This window comes from Orbicella faveolata, unplaced genomic scaffold (genome assembly GCF_042242905.1).
Source record: "Orbicella faveolata isolate gen_17 unplaced genomic scaffold, um_ofav_v1 contig_3, whole genome shotgun sequence".
Taxonomy (NCBI): Eukaryota; Metazoa; Cnidaria; class Anthozoa; order Scleractinia; family Merulinidae; genus Orbicella; species Orbicella faveolata.
In genome coordinates, this window is record NW_028301558.1 from 12,050,352 (window position 1) to 12,065,852 (window position 15,501).

The 15,501-nt window shown below is 38.0% G+C and overlaps 1 protein-coding gene across 1 annotated transcript; it reads left to right on the forward strand.

Moving 5' to 3' along the window:
* Window positions 1-554: 554 nt before the first annotated feature.
* Window positions 555-15,180, forward strand: LOC110049686 (sodium-coupled neutral amino acid transporter 7-like). The gene is made up of 9 exons (XM_089297930.1): window positions 555-1,096; window positions 1,425-2,464; window positions 4,704-4,902; window positions 5,626-5,752; window positions 6,780-6,872; window positions 7,487-7,547; window positions 10,873-11,135; window positions 12,851-13,050; window positions 14,090-15,180. The coding sequence occupies exons 2-9, from the start codon at window positions 2,156-2,158 to the stop codon at window positions 14,251-14,253; spliced, it is 1,416 nt and encodes a 471-aa protein (XP_089154056.1). The 5' UTR covers window positions 555-1,096; window positions 1,425-2,155; the 3' UTR covers window positions 14,254-15,180.
* The last annotated feature ends 321 nt before the right edge of the window (window positions 15,181-15,501 follow it).

The window sequence follows — 15,501 nt, forward strand, 5'->3', positions numbered from 1 at the left end:
TCTTTAGGAAACAAGTTGTCATTTTTACCTTTCGTGTTGGCATCATTTTGCCTTGTTAGAGATTGCTTAGTTTAGTTTTTATCCCAAGGGCCTCTTCTCTAGGCTATCGCCTTTCATTGAGCTTTAAAGAATTGCTTGATTTTGAAGGGCAATGACCACTTGTTAAATTACCTTGCACCGCCCCTATAGTGACCTACTAGTCTTTAGTTACTCTTAGTTTATACTTTATCTTAATCGAATTTCAGTTTACGGCTTTCAAGGATTTATTCAACGATTGATGTCAAGGGAATAAAGAAGTCTATATTCCACATCTGTCTGTTTTAATCACTAGCCCGAGAAGTAGTTCTAGATTCAAGAAACCGGCAGTGACAGCTCTTGAAACTCTCGCCGCCGCTATAACAAGTATGTTAAGCGAGTCTTGTGATATTTTGTTGATACCTTGTGACCAGTGACCGTGATTCACCTGATATCTCGTGAGCCGTTAGATTAAAGGCCTTTGTTTTAACTTTGTATCCTGGTTCATGGGAGCGGAATTTCATTTGTTTGTTTATTGATTTTGTAAACTGGTGTGATGCAGGTCATTCGGCAGCTGTATCAGTTAGTACAGTAGATGTAGAAAAGCAATAACTGAGCGATGTTTTACGCAGATTTTGAAATCTAATCTCCTAATTCTTGGATAGGATCACAGCTCGGGTTGAACCGCTATCCAGCCGTTTCATCCACCATCTTGGATCAGTCGCGGCAAATTCGCGAGCTTGGGACAGGATTTGATCTTGACCAATTAGAAGTCACCGGGAGATCGGAGATATCACAGGAAATGAGTTCGCGCGGTGAAAGATCGTAAAAGGGCCATCAGCTGACCGGAGAAAGTTAGTTGGACTGTAACTATATATAACTGCAGATGTAAGCAAACGGATGTAAAATGGCATAAGAACATCATTTTATTAAGTACGAATATTGATAAAATACCAGGATTTTTCGTGTTCCTAAAATAAGACATCTTTGTCGCGCACAGAGATGAGGATATCAATTTCGTCATGGTTACGGGCATGCATGAGTTTTCTTTCAACATTATTGTAGGTAATTAATCAATTTGGTAAGTAAGTAAGTAAAGTGAGTGAGTGAGTGAGTGTGTAAGTCAGTTAAGTAAGTAAGTAAGTAAGTAAGTAAGTAAGTAATTTAATAGTAAGCATTATAATAGTAAATAAGAAAAAAAGTGATAGCACTGATACAAAAAGAAAAGAAAATTGAGGTTAACTTTGACTTTTTTAACTCAGAAAATAACATTTTCTCGATTGGCAAACGTGCATCACCTGTGCCTTACATTAAAATGGTTGTCATATTAATATAAAGTTTTTGTACAGTCCCGACAAACTGAGATGCCTTATATTTGGATGTTTCATCAATATCTATATGATAAACAGAACCAGAAGTCCATGGCCTCCTGACAGAAGATTGGCATGACCGCTTGGACAAGGAGATGAAATTCGTATGCCAGCACGGTGATGTTATATCCTCTAGCAGTATGGACATAACGTCACACTATCCATCCTTCAGTTGATCCGGCGATATCTTGACCGGCTTTTCGGTGTTGTTGCCGGTAGAATTGAAATTATCCAAAGATAAGGGCTTATTGTTGAATATGCTTTGAATGAGTTCGGTTCCAAACAGAAATACGAAAAATTATCCGTAGTGGCTAACGTTGACCAAAAATCTTGGAAATTGGTCATTTCACGTTATTTATTGGCAAAGGACGGCTGCGAAATGTGCAAAGGTGCATAAGGCACGTGCGGATCAGGATTGGAGCCATGTGCTCCTGGTTTTGTTCATCAAGCTTTTTTTTTTTTCCTTTTTTGGGGCAATTCACGTTCTCGGTGCCATTGACATCGTGGTTTTGTGCAAGGTCCATTATATTAATGTGGTGACGGCTGCTAAGGTAGAAGAAAATCATTTTCGTTGGGTGAATGTGATCTGATCGAACCACGGGAAACCGGCTCACACTGTTTTAGCGGCGGAAGCTTGCTTATTACAAGATTGTGCAAGTCAGTACAGTGTGTATAAATTAGATGGTTACATTCGTTTTGAATCAGAACGATACGACTGTCTGAGAGGTAAACTTCTTCCAAAATCACGAGGAATTCTAGCAACACATATCATGACCTTAGAACAGCAAGCTCTTCTTGAAGCCAAGGACGTCCGGGGCAGTCATTACGAGAGCCTTTCTGACGGTAGTGCAGGAATGCTCAGCGTACCGGTCTCCTCAAGAGCAAGAGAGCTAGACTATACTTTGAGTGTACAACAACCAGACGATAAACCACATGTACATATAGAGTTCGTAGAGGGACTGCCCATTTGGCGAGCAGCTTTGCTGGTTGTTAATTCAGCCCTTGGTGCTGGAATTTTGAACTTTCCCCAGGCATATGCAGAGTGTGGTGGTATCGCTACAGCATTTACCATCCAAATGGTAGGTGTTTTTCTGAGTTGTCAATGTGGTTTTAATAAACAAACGTGAACCAAAATTCACTGAAACCAGGTTTTCCTTTGTCTAGGGAACTCCTAATTTGAAGTTCTATCAAATCTTTAGACTATGATAAATTACATCAATTGTGTTGTTCTTTTGGTGCGAAAAGTTAGGTTCTTATAGTCTGCGTAACTTCAAATGATTGATGACGGATCACGAGGCTTTACTACGATGTCAGCATCAAGTCACGGTACCTCCACCTCTCCCCTGTCCACCCCTGAGAGCATTTTTTAGTCCGTCGGATAGACTGGGTACTAGTAATTTCGAGTTGCGGCGGCCATTTTAAGTGGCCATTTTCACGCGTTTTCCTCGTAGCCATTTTTTCCCCTTTTTTGCGTAATTTCGAAAGAACGTTCCTTCGGAAGTTGGCTGCAGTTTTCAACCTAAGTTAAGTTCTGTTTCAAAATCGCTCTGTCGTGTTATCAAACGAGAGTCAGTGATTTGCGTTCAACAGCTGTTTGTTAGCTGCATGTAAAGACCAATCTACGAGTATGGGGACATCAGTTGGGCAACAACGGTCAAGGATCGACTGTCGCAAAGTGAAGCATGATGTGTTAGAATGTCTACATACCATCGCTTGTAGGCCAAACCGAATGATGTGGAGGAAAATCCAGACCCCACCAAGTAAGCCAAGCGTCAGTGTAAAACGCAGAGGTACTACAAACTGCAGACTGCAGACAGCAAACCAGGGGTAAAATGCAGACTGAGTGTAGACTTTTATTGCGATTAGCCTGAATAACTTTGTTTATGATTAGCACTCGATAATGGAAATAACAGGATATTTGCTTAAAAAGTCTGTAGTCTGCAGTCTGGATTTTACCCTCAGTCTGCATTTTACCCCCAGTCTGCAATGTGCAGTCTGCTGTCTGCACACTGGCACTGGCTAAAAGAGAAACGAACGAACCTCTATTAAGCAGCTAACCCCTACTAAGTGGCACCCCTCCTATTTTCCCAGAGTTGGCTGCCTAATAGGGGTTCAACAGTATAAATGGAAGAAAATAAGCCCATACATGTACGCATTGCACAGTGACACCTGTCCTATTTTTTGGGATATCCTCATGTTTAGATGTGACCAACAGTTTTCTATTGTATTATAGGTACAGTATACTCCCCAACATTTTGTCAGGTCACCCTCACAATTCACCCCTACCCATGAAATAAGCATTTATCATTCAAGAAAAAAGAGAGACGTTTTTTCACAATTTGAAACATTACGTTGAAATATAGCACAACTTTGGTGAGATCTTCATTATCCCTCAATGTCGTGTTTTACATGCAGCAAAAACCAAATCACATTCCACTTAAGAGTAATCCAGATGGATCAAAGATTTGGTTGTCACAGTCACTCAATAATGGGACTGAGTCAGCAATAGTAGAAGAGATCCTCAAAATATTGGTTCACAATGAATTTAACATTTCTCATTTAAAGTGCTACTTTGACAAAAATTTTGGGTTTTTTTTCCAGTTTTTCCTACGTTAATTTCTAATTCAGGATTAAGTGCAATATTTTACAACCTGTCAATGCAATTCCCTAAAACAAGCATCATAAAACTGTAAAATCACTTCCACCATTGCTCAAACAACAAACCTGAAGAGCCTGCGAAATCACTGTAGTGGGTTTCTCTGCAGCATCATGGTCACAACACATGGTACAAGAATGCCGATAACAATAGTTTTGCAAATTAAAATATCTTTCCCAGTGAAAAGTGCTCGCACTTCACTCTGTGCACGCTAAACTAGCCACGTTTTTGGAGTTTTGGTTGAGACTATGATGTCAGTTCTGTTCTCAACTCAATCCTCCTTTCAAACTCGCAGTTTTCTAATTTGATTAATGGCAGATGGTTTGTCTATTGAGCACAAAGTTATGTAGTCATATCTATTGGACTTCTCTTTGGAATTCTGATGTGAGATTTGGCACAATTACTATTGGGTGATGTAGTTTTGATATCCAGAGAGATTAGTTGTAGTAGCACTTTAACAGAAAATTATTGTGGAAAAGTCATGTTTCAAGACTGCCAACAAAATCATGATTCAGGAGAAAGAAATAGTCATAGATATTGTACATTTCATATACAAAATAAGTTCATTCACGACTCACAAAAAAATACTATTTACCACCCCCCCCCCCCCCCCCCGTCTTGTAAATGATGTAATAGGATGTTTTCTTCTTCATCTTTTGCAGTGTTTATTAGTGTTCATAACTGGGGCATTCCCAATCCTGGCATACTGTGCCAATAAACATAAATCACAATATTATCAAGATATCATCCAAGAGTTGTTAGGACCAGGAGCGTACATTGTAACACAGATTCTAGTTGTGCTATATATGTTTGGTTGTACTGTTGCATACATGATTGTGATTGGTGATCAGCTGGAAAAAGGTACGTAAACTTTTTCTTTTTATGTTGTCCATCTACATCTGTAGTCACTCACTCACTAATGCCCATTATGCTGGGAGCCATGTAGCACAGCAATGTTATCCTTCCACATCTGCCGGTCCTTTGCCATGACTTGAATGCTGCTCCAGGTCTGCTTTTTTCCTTCTCCACTGTCTGCCACCATGTGATCTTTGGGAGGCTCCTTCTTTGCTGTCCCTGTAGCTTCCAATGTGGGGTGGTCTTGATGATGAAGGCTTCTTGGCAGGTGGCATAGCCGATTCATCTCCTGTGCCTTCTCATTAGGATGGTAGCCATTGATTCGGTCCTACATCTTTATATTGTCCAGCCTAATAATTGTTTCAAGGTTGTTAAAGGAGCCCATGGGAGTCCATTCTTCTAAAATGCTAAGACAGTCTCTAGGATGGGTCTTTAAGCCAACTCATGATATTTGAAACAGACATGTTTCTTACAAATACATATTGCAAGGGTGGTCAAATGACACAATAAACATTCCAGACACATTTCAGGTGTGTTCTTAGTTTGACAGCTGTAATCTGATCTTAAATGTAAAATCTTGTCTACGAGTTTATAATCGTGTAAGTCTCAGTCTCATATGTTTTGAACAAGAGTCTAATGGTATCTCAGTGAGTCTCACATATATGCCATTTGTTGCCTCTTCAAATAATTCTTTTCAAATAATTCTTTTCGAATAATTTTTATTTCCAGTTGGAGAAGCTATCAACTCTCATCCTCCCTGGTATTTAAGCCGGGAATTTCTAATGGGTGCTGTGTGTATCCTGCTTCTCTTACCACTGTGTCTACCAAAGACCTTAAAAGTTCTTAGCTATTCAAGGTCAGTTGATGTCTGAATGATATCCCTAATGATAATTGAAGGATTTCATGCAGAAAAGGGTGTATAACACTTTTTGGGTCAATTTTTATTTTTTGGAGGAATTTTGTTCCACTGAACTTCCATTTTCGCTTGCCTAAGAGCAAAATTTACTTGCCCCGAACAATCAGACCTGGGTTTTTTCCTGTCCTGGACTTGTTTCAACATGAAAATATTTTAGATACATGTATTCCCAAATATGTTTTGTTGTTAATTTGCACTTCAATTTTTGAGAACTACAGTTGAACCCCTATTAAGCAGCCACTTATTAAACGGCCACCCCTAGTAGGCGGCCAGTAATCAAAGTCCCAATGATGGCTTTTCTATAACTGTTTTTACCTCTATTAGGTGGCCAGCCCCTTTTAAGCCGCCACTATCCATTTCCCCGAGGGTGGCCATTTGAATACATGTAACATGTGCATGAAAACACTGATTCAGGTGGCAGGGTCTTTTGAAAGCCATGGAAAGGTATTGTTTAATGAACTGGAAACAAAATCAAAAAACCTTTGTTAAGACACCAGTAATATGTTTACTTATTTCTTTCAACAAGGAATTCAACTCAGCAAAGCGCAAGATAACCCCCCCCCCCCCCCCCGACAAGGGAACACCTATATCTTAAGTGATTTTTAATTAGATCACTGCCAAGTTGCCGACATAATTATTTATTTAAAACGTAAGCTTTTTTTGTCCGACATGTAAACTAGTGATCACCTGAGCTTGAGTTGTGTTCTCATTTTTTCCTTCTTTTGTGCGTTAAGCGGCACAGATAAACCCTGCTTTTAATTTTTAACATGATGGATTGAGTTCAATCAGTCAATTACTTAATCATTTATTTTCCTTTCCGTAAAATTTGTGTCTTCTATGTGATCTTTTTCTTTTTTACAAAAATGTAAGAATAATTATGTAACCTCACTGAAATTTCAATAATTTTGTCGTTTAAAATAGCTTTCTTGTTTGTTGCACTTCATAAAAAAATTATTTTTATTTTCAGTGTATTTGGAACAGTTGGAGCATTTTTTGTTTGTGCAGTAGTTACTGTCAAATATGCTGAAGGCTCTCATACAGTTAGTAAAGAATTTATTGAGTAAGTAACCTGCACAGTTGTGAAGGGTTCGTGTAGAGATCTTGGCTCCACATGTATACTGCATTAAGGCTTGAAGATTCACTAAGTGACTGCATATTCTCTCATGTTCAGTTAGGGCACTATTTGGATTGCACTCAAAACAGGAAGTTAACAATTGTTTCACATCTAGTGTGATCTTCCAAGTTGGGGTAGACTGATGATAATTCTGCTCAAGTGGTTGTTTCAGGACTAGCTTTGGCTGATCACACTAGACATAGAACTACTGAACCCTGCGCTCAAATCACCTCTTAAAGAAGTTAACAAGTGCAGCGGTTTTGTTAATGGTGAGGTAAATGTATTATGCAAATTGACCGGCGGTAAGACCAACTTAAACTGCCTGGTTTGAAAATCGATCTGCAGGAAAGTTTTTCTCATAACAAAGTACAGTTCAGAAGGTTTTGCCTGTCTGTGAAAACCACTTGTCTTCCTGCTGAAAATGTTAATGAAATCCCTGCAAGTGTCAAAAAAAAATACTTGAGATGAATCACTTTGACAACAATAAGACATAGCTTTTCCTTCATGCATCATATTTGAATTGAATCAACCTTATTTCGTTTGTTGTTTTTGTATTCTAGAGTAAAGTTGCCATGGACAACAGTATTTACCGCACTTCCAACAATTTGCTTTGGTTTCATGGTTTGTATTTTTTATGGCTATCAAGGAGTTCTTCTTGTGCTGTGTAAGGCTCATTGGGTCTTCAATGTTTTGTTAAGTCATGACTTTTGTCTCTTGTGTCTCCAAGTATCAGAATCCAGAGACCACTTAGTTCCATTGCATGCTGATAATACTGCCTCTCTTTGAAACTATCAGTTAGTACAACTTTTTGCCATTAGAATAAGTGATTGTATTAATGTTAGCCACCACTCCTGTGAGTTCACTTACAATAAGTGAAAGTCTCATCCTGCTCTGGGAATAAAAGAAAATACATATTTATTCCAGTGTGACTTCTTTTGTTCAAGTGCCTATGCCTTGGAGCCATGTGTGACCTGAACACTACATCAGCAGTAAAAATAAATTTACAGCTGTTATTAACCTGTGTTCCTTTGTCTTTTTCAGCCATTTAGCAGGGATTTGAATAAAGCATAGGTGGTTTACACTTCAAATAATTATTATCTTGTCTGCCGCTTTGTAATTTATGACTCTTTGAATGAGCGATTATGTCTCAAGTTTCCATTATTGTCATCAACTATTAACTCTTATCGTGGGAGAGAAAGGAGAAAAGAGACAAGGGATGAAACTAAAATGAGGCCAGTTTTATTTTGGTGCCTTATTGTCTTGTTGCTGAACATAATTGGTTAGAATTTCACATCTCCACTGATTAAACAATTAGTATTTAGGTGAAGAACTTTGGATTTGTTTGTTTGGGCACATTTTTTTTCAGACAGTGCAGTTTTGAGTTGTTTTTAGGTGCAGCTTTTCGTCTGATCTGTGACTACACTTGACTTGACCAGAAGTGCTTTTACATTTTTGAGCATGTGCTTCGTCAAAGTGGTCCAATTCTTCACTTGAGAGACTCTTTTGTTTACCTGTGACAGCCGTGTGTGTCAGACATATAAAACAGAACACACCTTGCGGACTTCCTGGTCTTCATGTGAGTGAGATAAATCTCCAGCCAGGTAAAAATCTTTGAACAAAAAGTTTTAATAGTGAAATGGAAAGATTTTCACTATTTGGTTCACTGACTTACTTTTCGATAACCCCAGCCAGGAGCTGTGAAAACATAGGGATTCCCTGGCTAAAATATGTTTATGTTGAGTGTAAAAAATTCATTTTTTTTAACTGGAAAAGTTGGAAAACAACTGAGCAAAAAACGAAATAGAAAAATTAAAAATATAAGTTGGCTCACTGGTGAACAATGTTGAAATTCCTCGGTTCTGTTGCTGAAAGATTTGCAGAAATTCAGTGCAGAAATTGCAGTCAAAGCTGGGCTGCCGTCCATTGTCTTGTGTTCACTCGCACATATCCACACGAGGACCCACGCAGGCTGGTCACCTCAATGGTAGTCACAGACTAGACGAAAGCTTTTTTGTAAGTTTCACCCCTTATCTCTTTTCTCTTCGAATGTACCCGTTATGAAACCTGAGAATCTTTCCCCTGGTGAGAGTTAACGATGATAAGAAAAACTTGAGACGTAATTGGAGCATCACATTTACAAAGCAGCAGGCAAGATAATATTCAAAATGTAAACCATGTTTGCTTCATTCAAATCCCTTCTAAACGACTAAAAGAACACAGGAATACAGCTAAATAACAGTACATTTATATTTACTTCTGATGTAGTGTTCGGGTCCCCTGTGTATTAAACAATAGTTTCAAAGTAAGGAAGTCAATTACCCTAAACTTCTGAAAGTAACGACCCCCTGAAAGTAGCGACCCCGAAAGTAACGTCAAAAGATGGTGGCAGCTAGCAATTTCCGAAAGTAGCGACCCCCTGAAAGTAACACCCAAAAAATGTGGCTGCTAACAAATCTTGAAAGTTGTGACACCCCGAAAGTAGAGAGCCCTCTGAAAGTAGCGAGCCCACCCCACCCCCAACCACCCCACCTCCCTGAAAATAGTGAGACCCTGATTCAATAACTTATATTTATTTTTCCAATCGATTGTAACTTGATTTAAAGGAGAAAGTCACTCCAGAGAGATTACTTTTTTGTTTTTGCCTATGGCAAGTAAACATTCAGCTTTTCCACTCATGGAAGTTTCAGCCTCTGAAGTGCCCTCTGTCCTGAAGAAATTTGTCTCGAAAGAAGCAACTTCAGAGGCGGCCATTTTGAAACTGTCTTGGCAGCTAAGCCGTGTTTACATGTAAGTGATGTCATTCTGCCTGATTCAAAATTGAAGGGAAGGAGAAAAACCTGCAACTGACTTGGCATCCTTCACAAGGTCAGCAAAATCTATTTTTTCCAAACGATTATCCACTTCGCTGTCTTCAATGCTATCATTTCGGAGTTTGGAGCATGTTTGGCTCAAAATGATATGGCTCAAAAGCAGCCATAACCCAGAGTGGTAGTGAAAAGGCTTGTCGGAAGCTATTTGGACAAAATCTCTCAGACGGAATGACATCACAAAAACGCAGCCTGGCTGCTGAGTACTGTTCAAAATGGCGGCAACGTTCGAATTTTGGGCTTCTTTGGAAACGAATTTCATAAGGAAAACCTGCACTTTAGGGGCTGAAACTTTGGTGAGAGGTTAAACCTAGAGCAAGGTTTTTATTAGCCTTGACAAAAAATATACGTTTTTTTAGAGTGACCTTCTCCTTTAAGGCAGTCCACAACAAGGGAAAGTATCACTTATGGCACAAAGCATTGGGAAATGTCGATTCGTGCGTCATCAGTTAATGTTACAAGTGCCTTGTTAACACAAAACCTGTGGAATTTTCATCAAGTAGCAGGAACATAATATGGGTCTAATATTCATGTAGGAAACTTTGATTCAAATTAGTATCATTTTCAGGAGGAGCGTATTAAAAGAAACATTTCTTCAGCTTTAAATTGAAAACTTGACCAGGGCACTTAGATATTGTGTCAGCAGACTAACGTAGCAGTGCGTCATGAAGTACAAACAGTTTATGGTAACTAACTAGCTTTCCTGCTGACCACTCTGTAGACGTGAAGGGCTCAAGCAATATAGATTTAAACTTGAAGAAGAGCCAAGTTGTACCAACTTTATATTTACTCCTGGAAAGTAATGACCCCTCAAAAGTAATGAGCTTCAAAAGCTGCTAAATCCGAAAGTAATGAGGATCGTTACATTCGGAAGTTTATGGTAAAATGGCTGATTTTTCTTCAGAAGGAAGTGGTGACAATAGCAAGGTAGTCATGTAAAAGTTATTGATGGGGCTCTTCTGTACACCGTATTGTGTTATAAACTTCAGATATTATTATTTTTTTAATATTATGGGTTTCATTGAGTGCTCTAAGTACTGCTTAATTGCTAATTCAGTCCAATTTGTGAATATTTCCAGTGCCATGTACCTTCAGTAGCTGTGTATGCAGAACTCAAGAGACCAAGTGTACCTAGATTTGGAATTGTTACTGTCATCGCAATGACAATTTGCAATACAGTTTATACCTTGGCTGGTTCATTTGGCTTCTTAACATTTGGCACAACTGTTAAGAGTGACGTGCTTTTGAGTTATGACTCTCATGATGTTTTGGTGACCATTGCTAGAGTCATGATATCTGTAATTGTCTTGTCAACAGGAGCAACAGTTACTTTTTGTGGAAGGTAATCATTGTAGAGCTGTTGAATTTCACAATTTTGTAATGTCTAACACAATGCTCCTTTTCCAAGTGAAAGAAATCGACTTCTAAATCAGACATTGCTATTAAATGTGCACCTCACTCTAAGCCAGGCTCCAGTTGTTCAACTGGACAAATTACTATCCAGTGGAAACCTCAATTTGTTCTCAACTGGTAGTGTCACTATAGGTGATGTCATTGTTTACGTTTTTACTCATTTGCATACAGCCTTGCATACAGAAGGAAACATGTTAGATATGAATTGACTCCAGCAGCTAAAGAGCTAGTGAAACTTCATACTTGGTGAAATGGTTAGCTCTTTGGGTGTAATACACCTTATTCCAAAATGGCAGCCAATTTATTATTCTTTTGTTTGCATGCCTATTAACCCTCTTTGCCTCATTTCCACATCAAAATTCTTTTGTATTTTGTACATGTTGACGAGGCAAAAGAGGGCTAATTACCATGTAAACAAAAGAACAATAAACTGGCTGCCATTTTAGAATAAGGTGTATATTCAAGGAGAAATTGTCTTTCAAAAACTGCAAATTTCTGGGTGGTAAAAGCGCTAATGAGCTCATAATTCTTTGTAAATTTTTTAGTTTTTAAACCCGTGTTGCGCAAAAAGTATTCAATACATCAGGTTCATATTCATTGGCAAAGTTAATCGCACTATGACCTTTCAATACTCAGAACTGATTTATTTGTAGCTCCATCAGAAACTGAATTGCTTATGCAAATGAGGCAATTGTAAACAAGGATTCCACTATTAATGGTGGATAGCCAGAGCTAATCTTGAGGGTGTCTGGCTTAGAAAGTTTACTGTATATAAACAATATCCTCCATTTGACACAAAAATATGCTAGGATATTTGTCCACGGGCATTATCTGTTTCGAGAAACGAACAGTTTTCCGAGCTATTGTATTTATTATTGTTAAAATCTTTCTCGCAATGCGCACAGATGTGAAAATTGGGGAATATTATAGGATATCCACAGCTTGCTGTTCTTTTTGCAGCTTCTTGGATCCCATCCGTAAAATTTCTGAAAATTATTAGCGAAATAGTTCCATTATGAATGAGTTGAAAGACTTAATTTTAATAACTTGTATGCTAATTCTTTGTTCTTACCCTCGCTATGGTCTTAATTCACTTGCTTAACCATGCCTTGAATGTTGTGCTACAGTAAGTGATGAAAACGTGCTAGTTGCCACTGCCACAACTGTGCATCAAGTTAGCGACCTTGGATGTTCTGTGACCCCTATTTTTCTTTTGATAGATCACTTTCTGTACCATTTCCTTTGTTTTGCAAAAAAAAAACAAAACAAAATGAAATGAAAAGAAAACCAATTTTTGTATATTAGAATTATTGTTGTATATGAACAGTAGTTTGAATTTTTTTTGTCCTACACCATCATCTTGCTCTGCTCTTTTGAGCTTCTCATTTAGCTGTACAATAGCCTCAAATTCCTTCTCAAAAGTCAAGTTTTTACGATAAAGATGACAATGTTTGGAATTGTTTATGCAACAGGCCCAGTTGTACAACAGTAATGACATTTGAGATAGGTTGCCTCTGTTAAATCATCAATCAAATATTTGTGGTTAAAAACTGTGGAGACCCTTTCATGATGTTGAGTTTCTTCTGCCAACGTTTCAAATTGAAAAGTTTTCATGCAAATTCGCTGCATGTCTGTGCCTTACAGGACTGGTCTGGAGGGATTGTATCTGGCAGCCTTCAAAATGCCTCCGTCACTGGCTGAAAAAAATGAATCAACACGACGGATTGTACAAACACTGGTGTGGTTTACATTGGCCCTAATTATTTCTATGTATGTAACAGACATACAATATGCAATAGCTCTAATTGGTGGTCTGGCAGCATTATATATTTTTTTCTTTCCAGGTAAGCAAATCAGTTATGATACAGAGCTGGGTTGTTCAAAGCTGGATTAAGCTAACCCAGGATTAGCGAGAATTTTTTATTTTACTTTTTGTAACTTTTAGATGAGGTTTTGTGTCTACATTGTTTATCCTTCAGTTTTGAGTTTGAACAATCTCAAACTACACAAAACATAGGTAGTGAAGTACTTTAATCCCCAGAGTTAGCGTTAACCAGCTTTCGAACATCACGGTCCAAAAGTATTATTTAGATGAAACTACCACAGCATTGATTGACTTAATGACTTTAATTGACATTTACTGGAAAGTTTAAGTTTTAACCAATAGTAATTTATTGTACAATTCAGTACCACATGCCACCCAGAATAAAATTAGGACTTTCTTATACAGCTTTATTGTAACCTTATATTCCCACCTTTTCATTCTTTTTATGGAACAAGTTGCTTCATGTACTTTCCCTTAAGGACATCAAACTTCTCCACACTCGCAAAATAATTAAGCAATGACCATTGATTGCCTGTTATTTTACCCTAGTGGAATTAAATGCAGTTGAAACTCCTCTAAGCGACCACCCAAAATGTCAAGCCTAAATGGCCGCTTATGGGAGGTGGTCGCTTAAGAGATCAAATAGCAGGGGGTGAACATCTTGATTTCGTGATTTAGCTGCCTTGTTTTTATCTTTTTGCAGTCACAAAACTACAGTTCAACAAACTTGCATTACATTCATAAATGAGTCACATCAGGGTTATACGTGTATGACATTACACTAGACAATTTATGTTTGGTGAGATGGAATCATTTGACAAGTGGCCACTTACCAGAGGTTTAAAGCAATAACCTTAAATTACAAATTACAGCCCAAAAAGTAGCCTCAGTTGCTAATGGGGATATTTAGGCTCGACAGTCACCCTATTTCATGGTCTTTCCGTATTTCTAGCCAATCTGTTATTAAAAGAACTCTTAATTACTGGTAGTGCATGTTATATTGATCATTCACCGAATCAGTTTTTTGATTCTTTTTGTTCTATGTTTATGTTTTTCAGGCATATGTCTTGTTCAAGAAATGCTTCAGTATTCATTTCTCACAACCACAAGAAAGTTGTTGATTGTTCTTGGTCTCTGGTATGTCGTTGTTGGAGTGTTTATATTTGCAGACGCTGATGTGTTAGCCATAATGGAGGACATCAAAGGAAAAGGCTTGTCTTAAGATGACCACTTATGTTTCAAGGTCGTGTCTTCACACTTCTGCGGGGCCCAGCCGTTACTTTACCAGCAGGATAACGAACTCTGAATGCCTGATTGTAATGGACAAACCTAGGGGTTTCATTAACTTGTATGTGTAAAATTTATTTTTGTGTTAATGGAAAAAGTCAAGGTGTTTGCCTTATTCTGTTTAAGATCAGAAAGCAATGCACTGCAAGTGTATTCCAGGATCTTGGATGGCATTCTTCAACTCTCTGTTGGCATTTTCATAGATACTCAACTGTTTTTAAATGCCAAAAAATGGTTACTGCCCTTGTTATCTTCAGAAGTTTTTTCTATTGACTCTCAAATTCATAGCCATTACACTTGAGGGAGCAATCACATTCATAAGGATAGGATTTTATCTCAATCTCGTTTAGGATCATTTTCTCACTCAGCCGCTACATCAGAGTGCCCTAGAATTAGCCAACTGGAGCATGAGTTACATCGGCTACAAACAGAAACCATATAATGTTACATTCTCCCACGGGCCACATAATAAGCAACTTATTAACCTAGAACATTTGGTCTTTACAGGAAGATCTCAGAATGAGACTTTGCTGTATTAACCTTGCTATCCCTCGGTCAATATGGCAAGGCTGAGGTCAAGTCCTCTCTCTGGGTTGATAAGTGGTTAATCTGGCCATTTCAATCAAAATATCTCCCTCTATAAAAGAACTCATCAAGAATTACTGGAGTGTGTTATAGATTTCTTGTATATAATATACATTAGAACTTTTTGATTAGCTGTAGATTATATAGTTATTTTATTGTTAACTTAACTTAACTTTTCAGTTTTTTAATTTAATTGTAATACATGTACAAAGCTTGAATGTAAATCAGTGCGTAACTGTTTGAATTCTGTGATAAATAAAGTTTTAAAAAAATTCAACATTTTCAGCAGAAAGGTAACTGGTTTTCACAACCAGGCAAATCTTTTTGAGCTGGACTTATGCATAAGAAAAATTTTTCTCTAGATGGTCAAACCAAGCAGGCCAAGCCCATCCTCATGGCTGATCAATTTTCCTGGTTCCCAGCCCTTGAAGAAAACCCCTGTAATAAATCAACAAGACATTAAAAAACACCCTAAAGGATTACAGCACAAAACTTACTATTTTGTGTGTTTTTAAACCTAACTTTCAGTTTAAGAGCAGTGCATGCGTGATCAAGTTATTCCCACATTTTGATTGTTTCTTACTTGTGGTCTATTGGA

What these genes read in the sequence shown, in the direction of transcription:
- LOC110049686 (XM_089297930.1), top strand. Translation starts at nt 2,156, where the DNA reads ATGACCTTAGAACAGCAAGCTCTTCTTGAAGCCAAGGACGTCCGGGGC. An exon ending in TGGTGATCAGCTGGAAAAAG is followed by an intron (nt 4,903 to 5,625) that starts GTACGTAAACTT and finishes TTTTATTTCCAG; the next exon opens with TTGGAGAAGCTATCAACTCT. An exon ending in ATATATTTTTTTCTTTCCAG is followed by an intron (nt 13,051 to 14,089) that starts GTAAGCAAATCA and finishes TATGTTTTTCAG; the next exon opens with GCATATGTCTTGTTCAAGAA.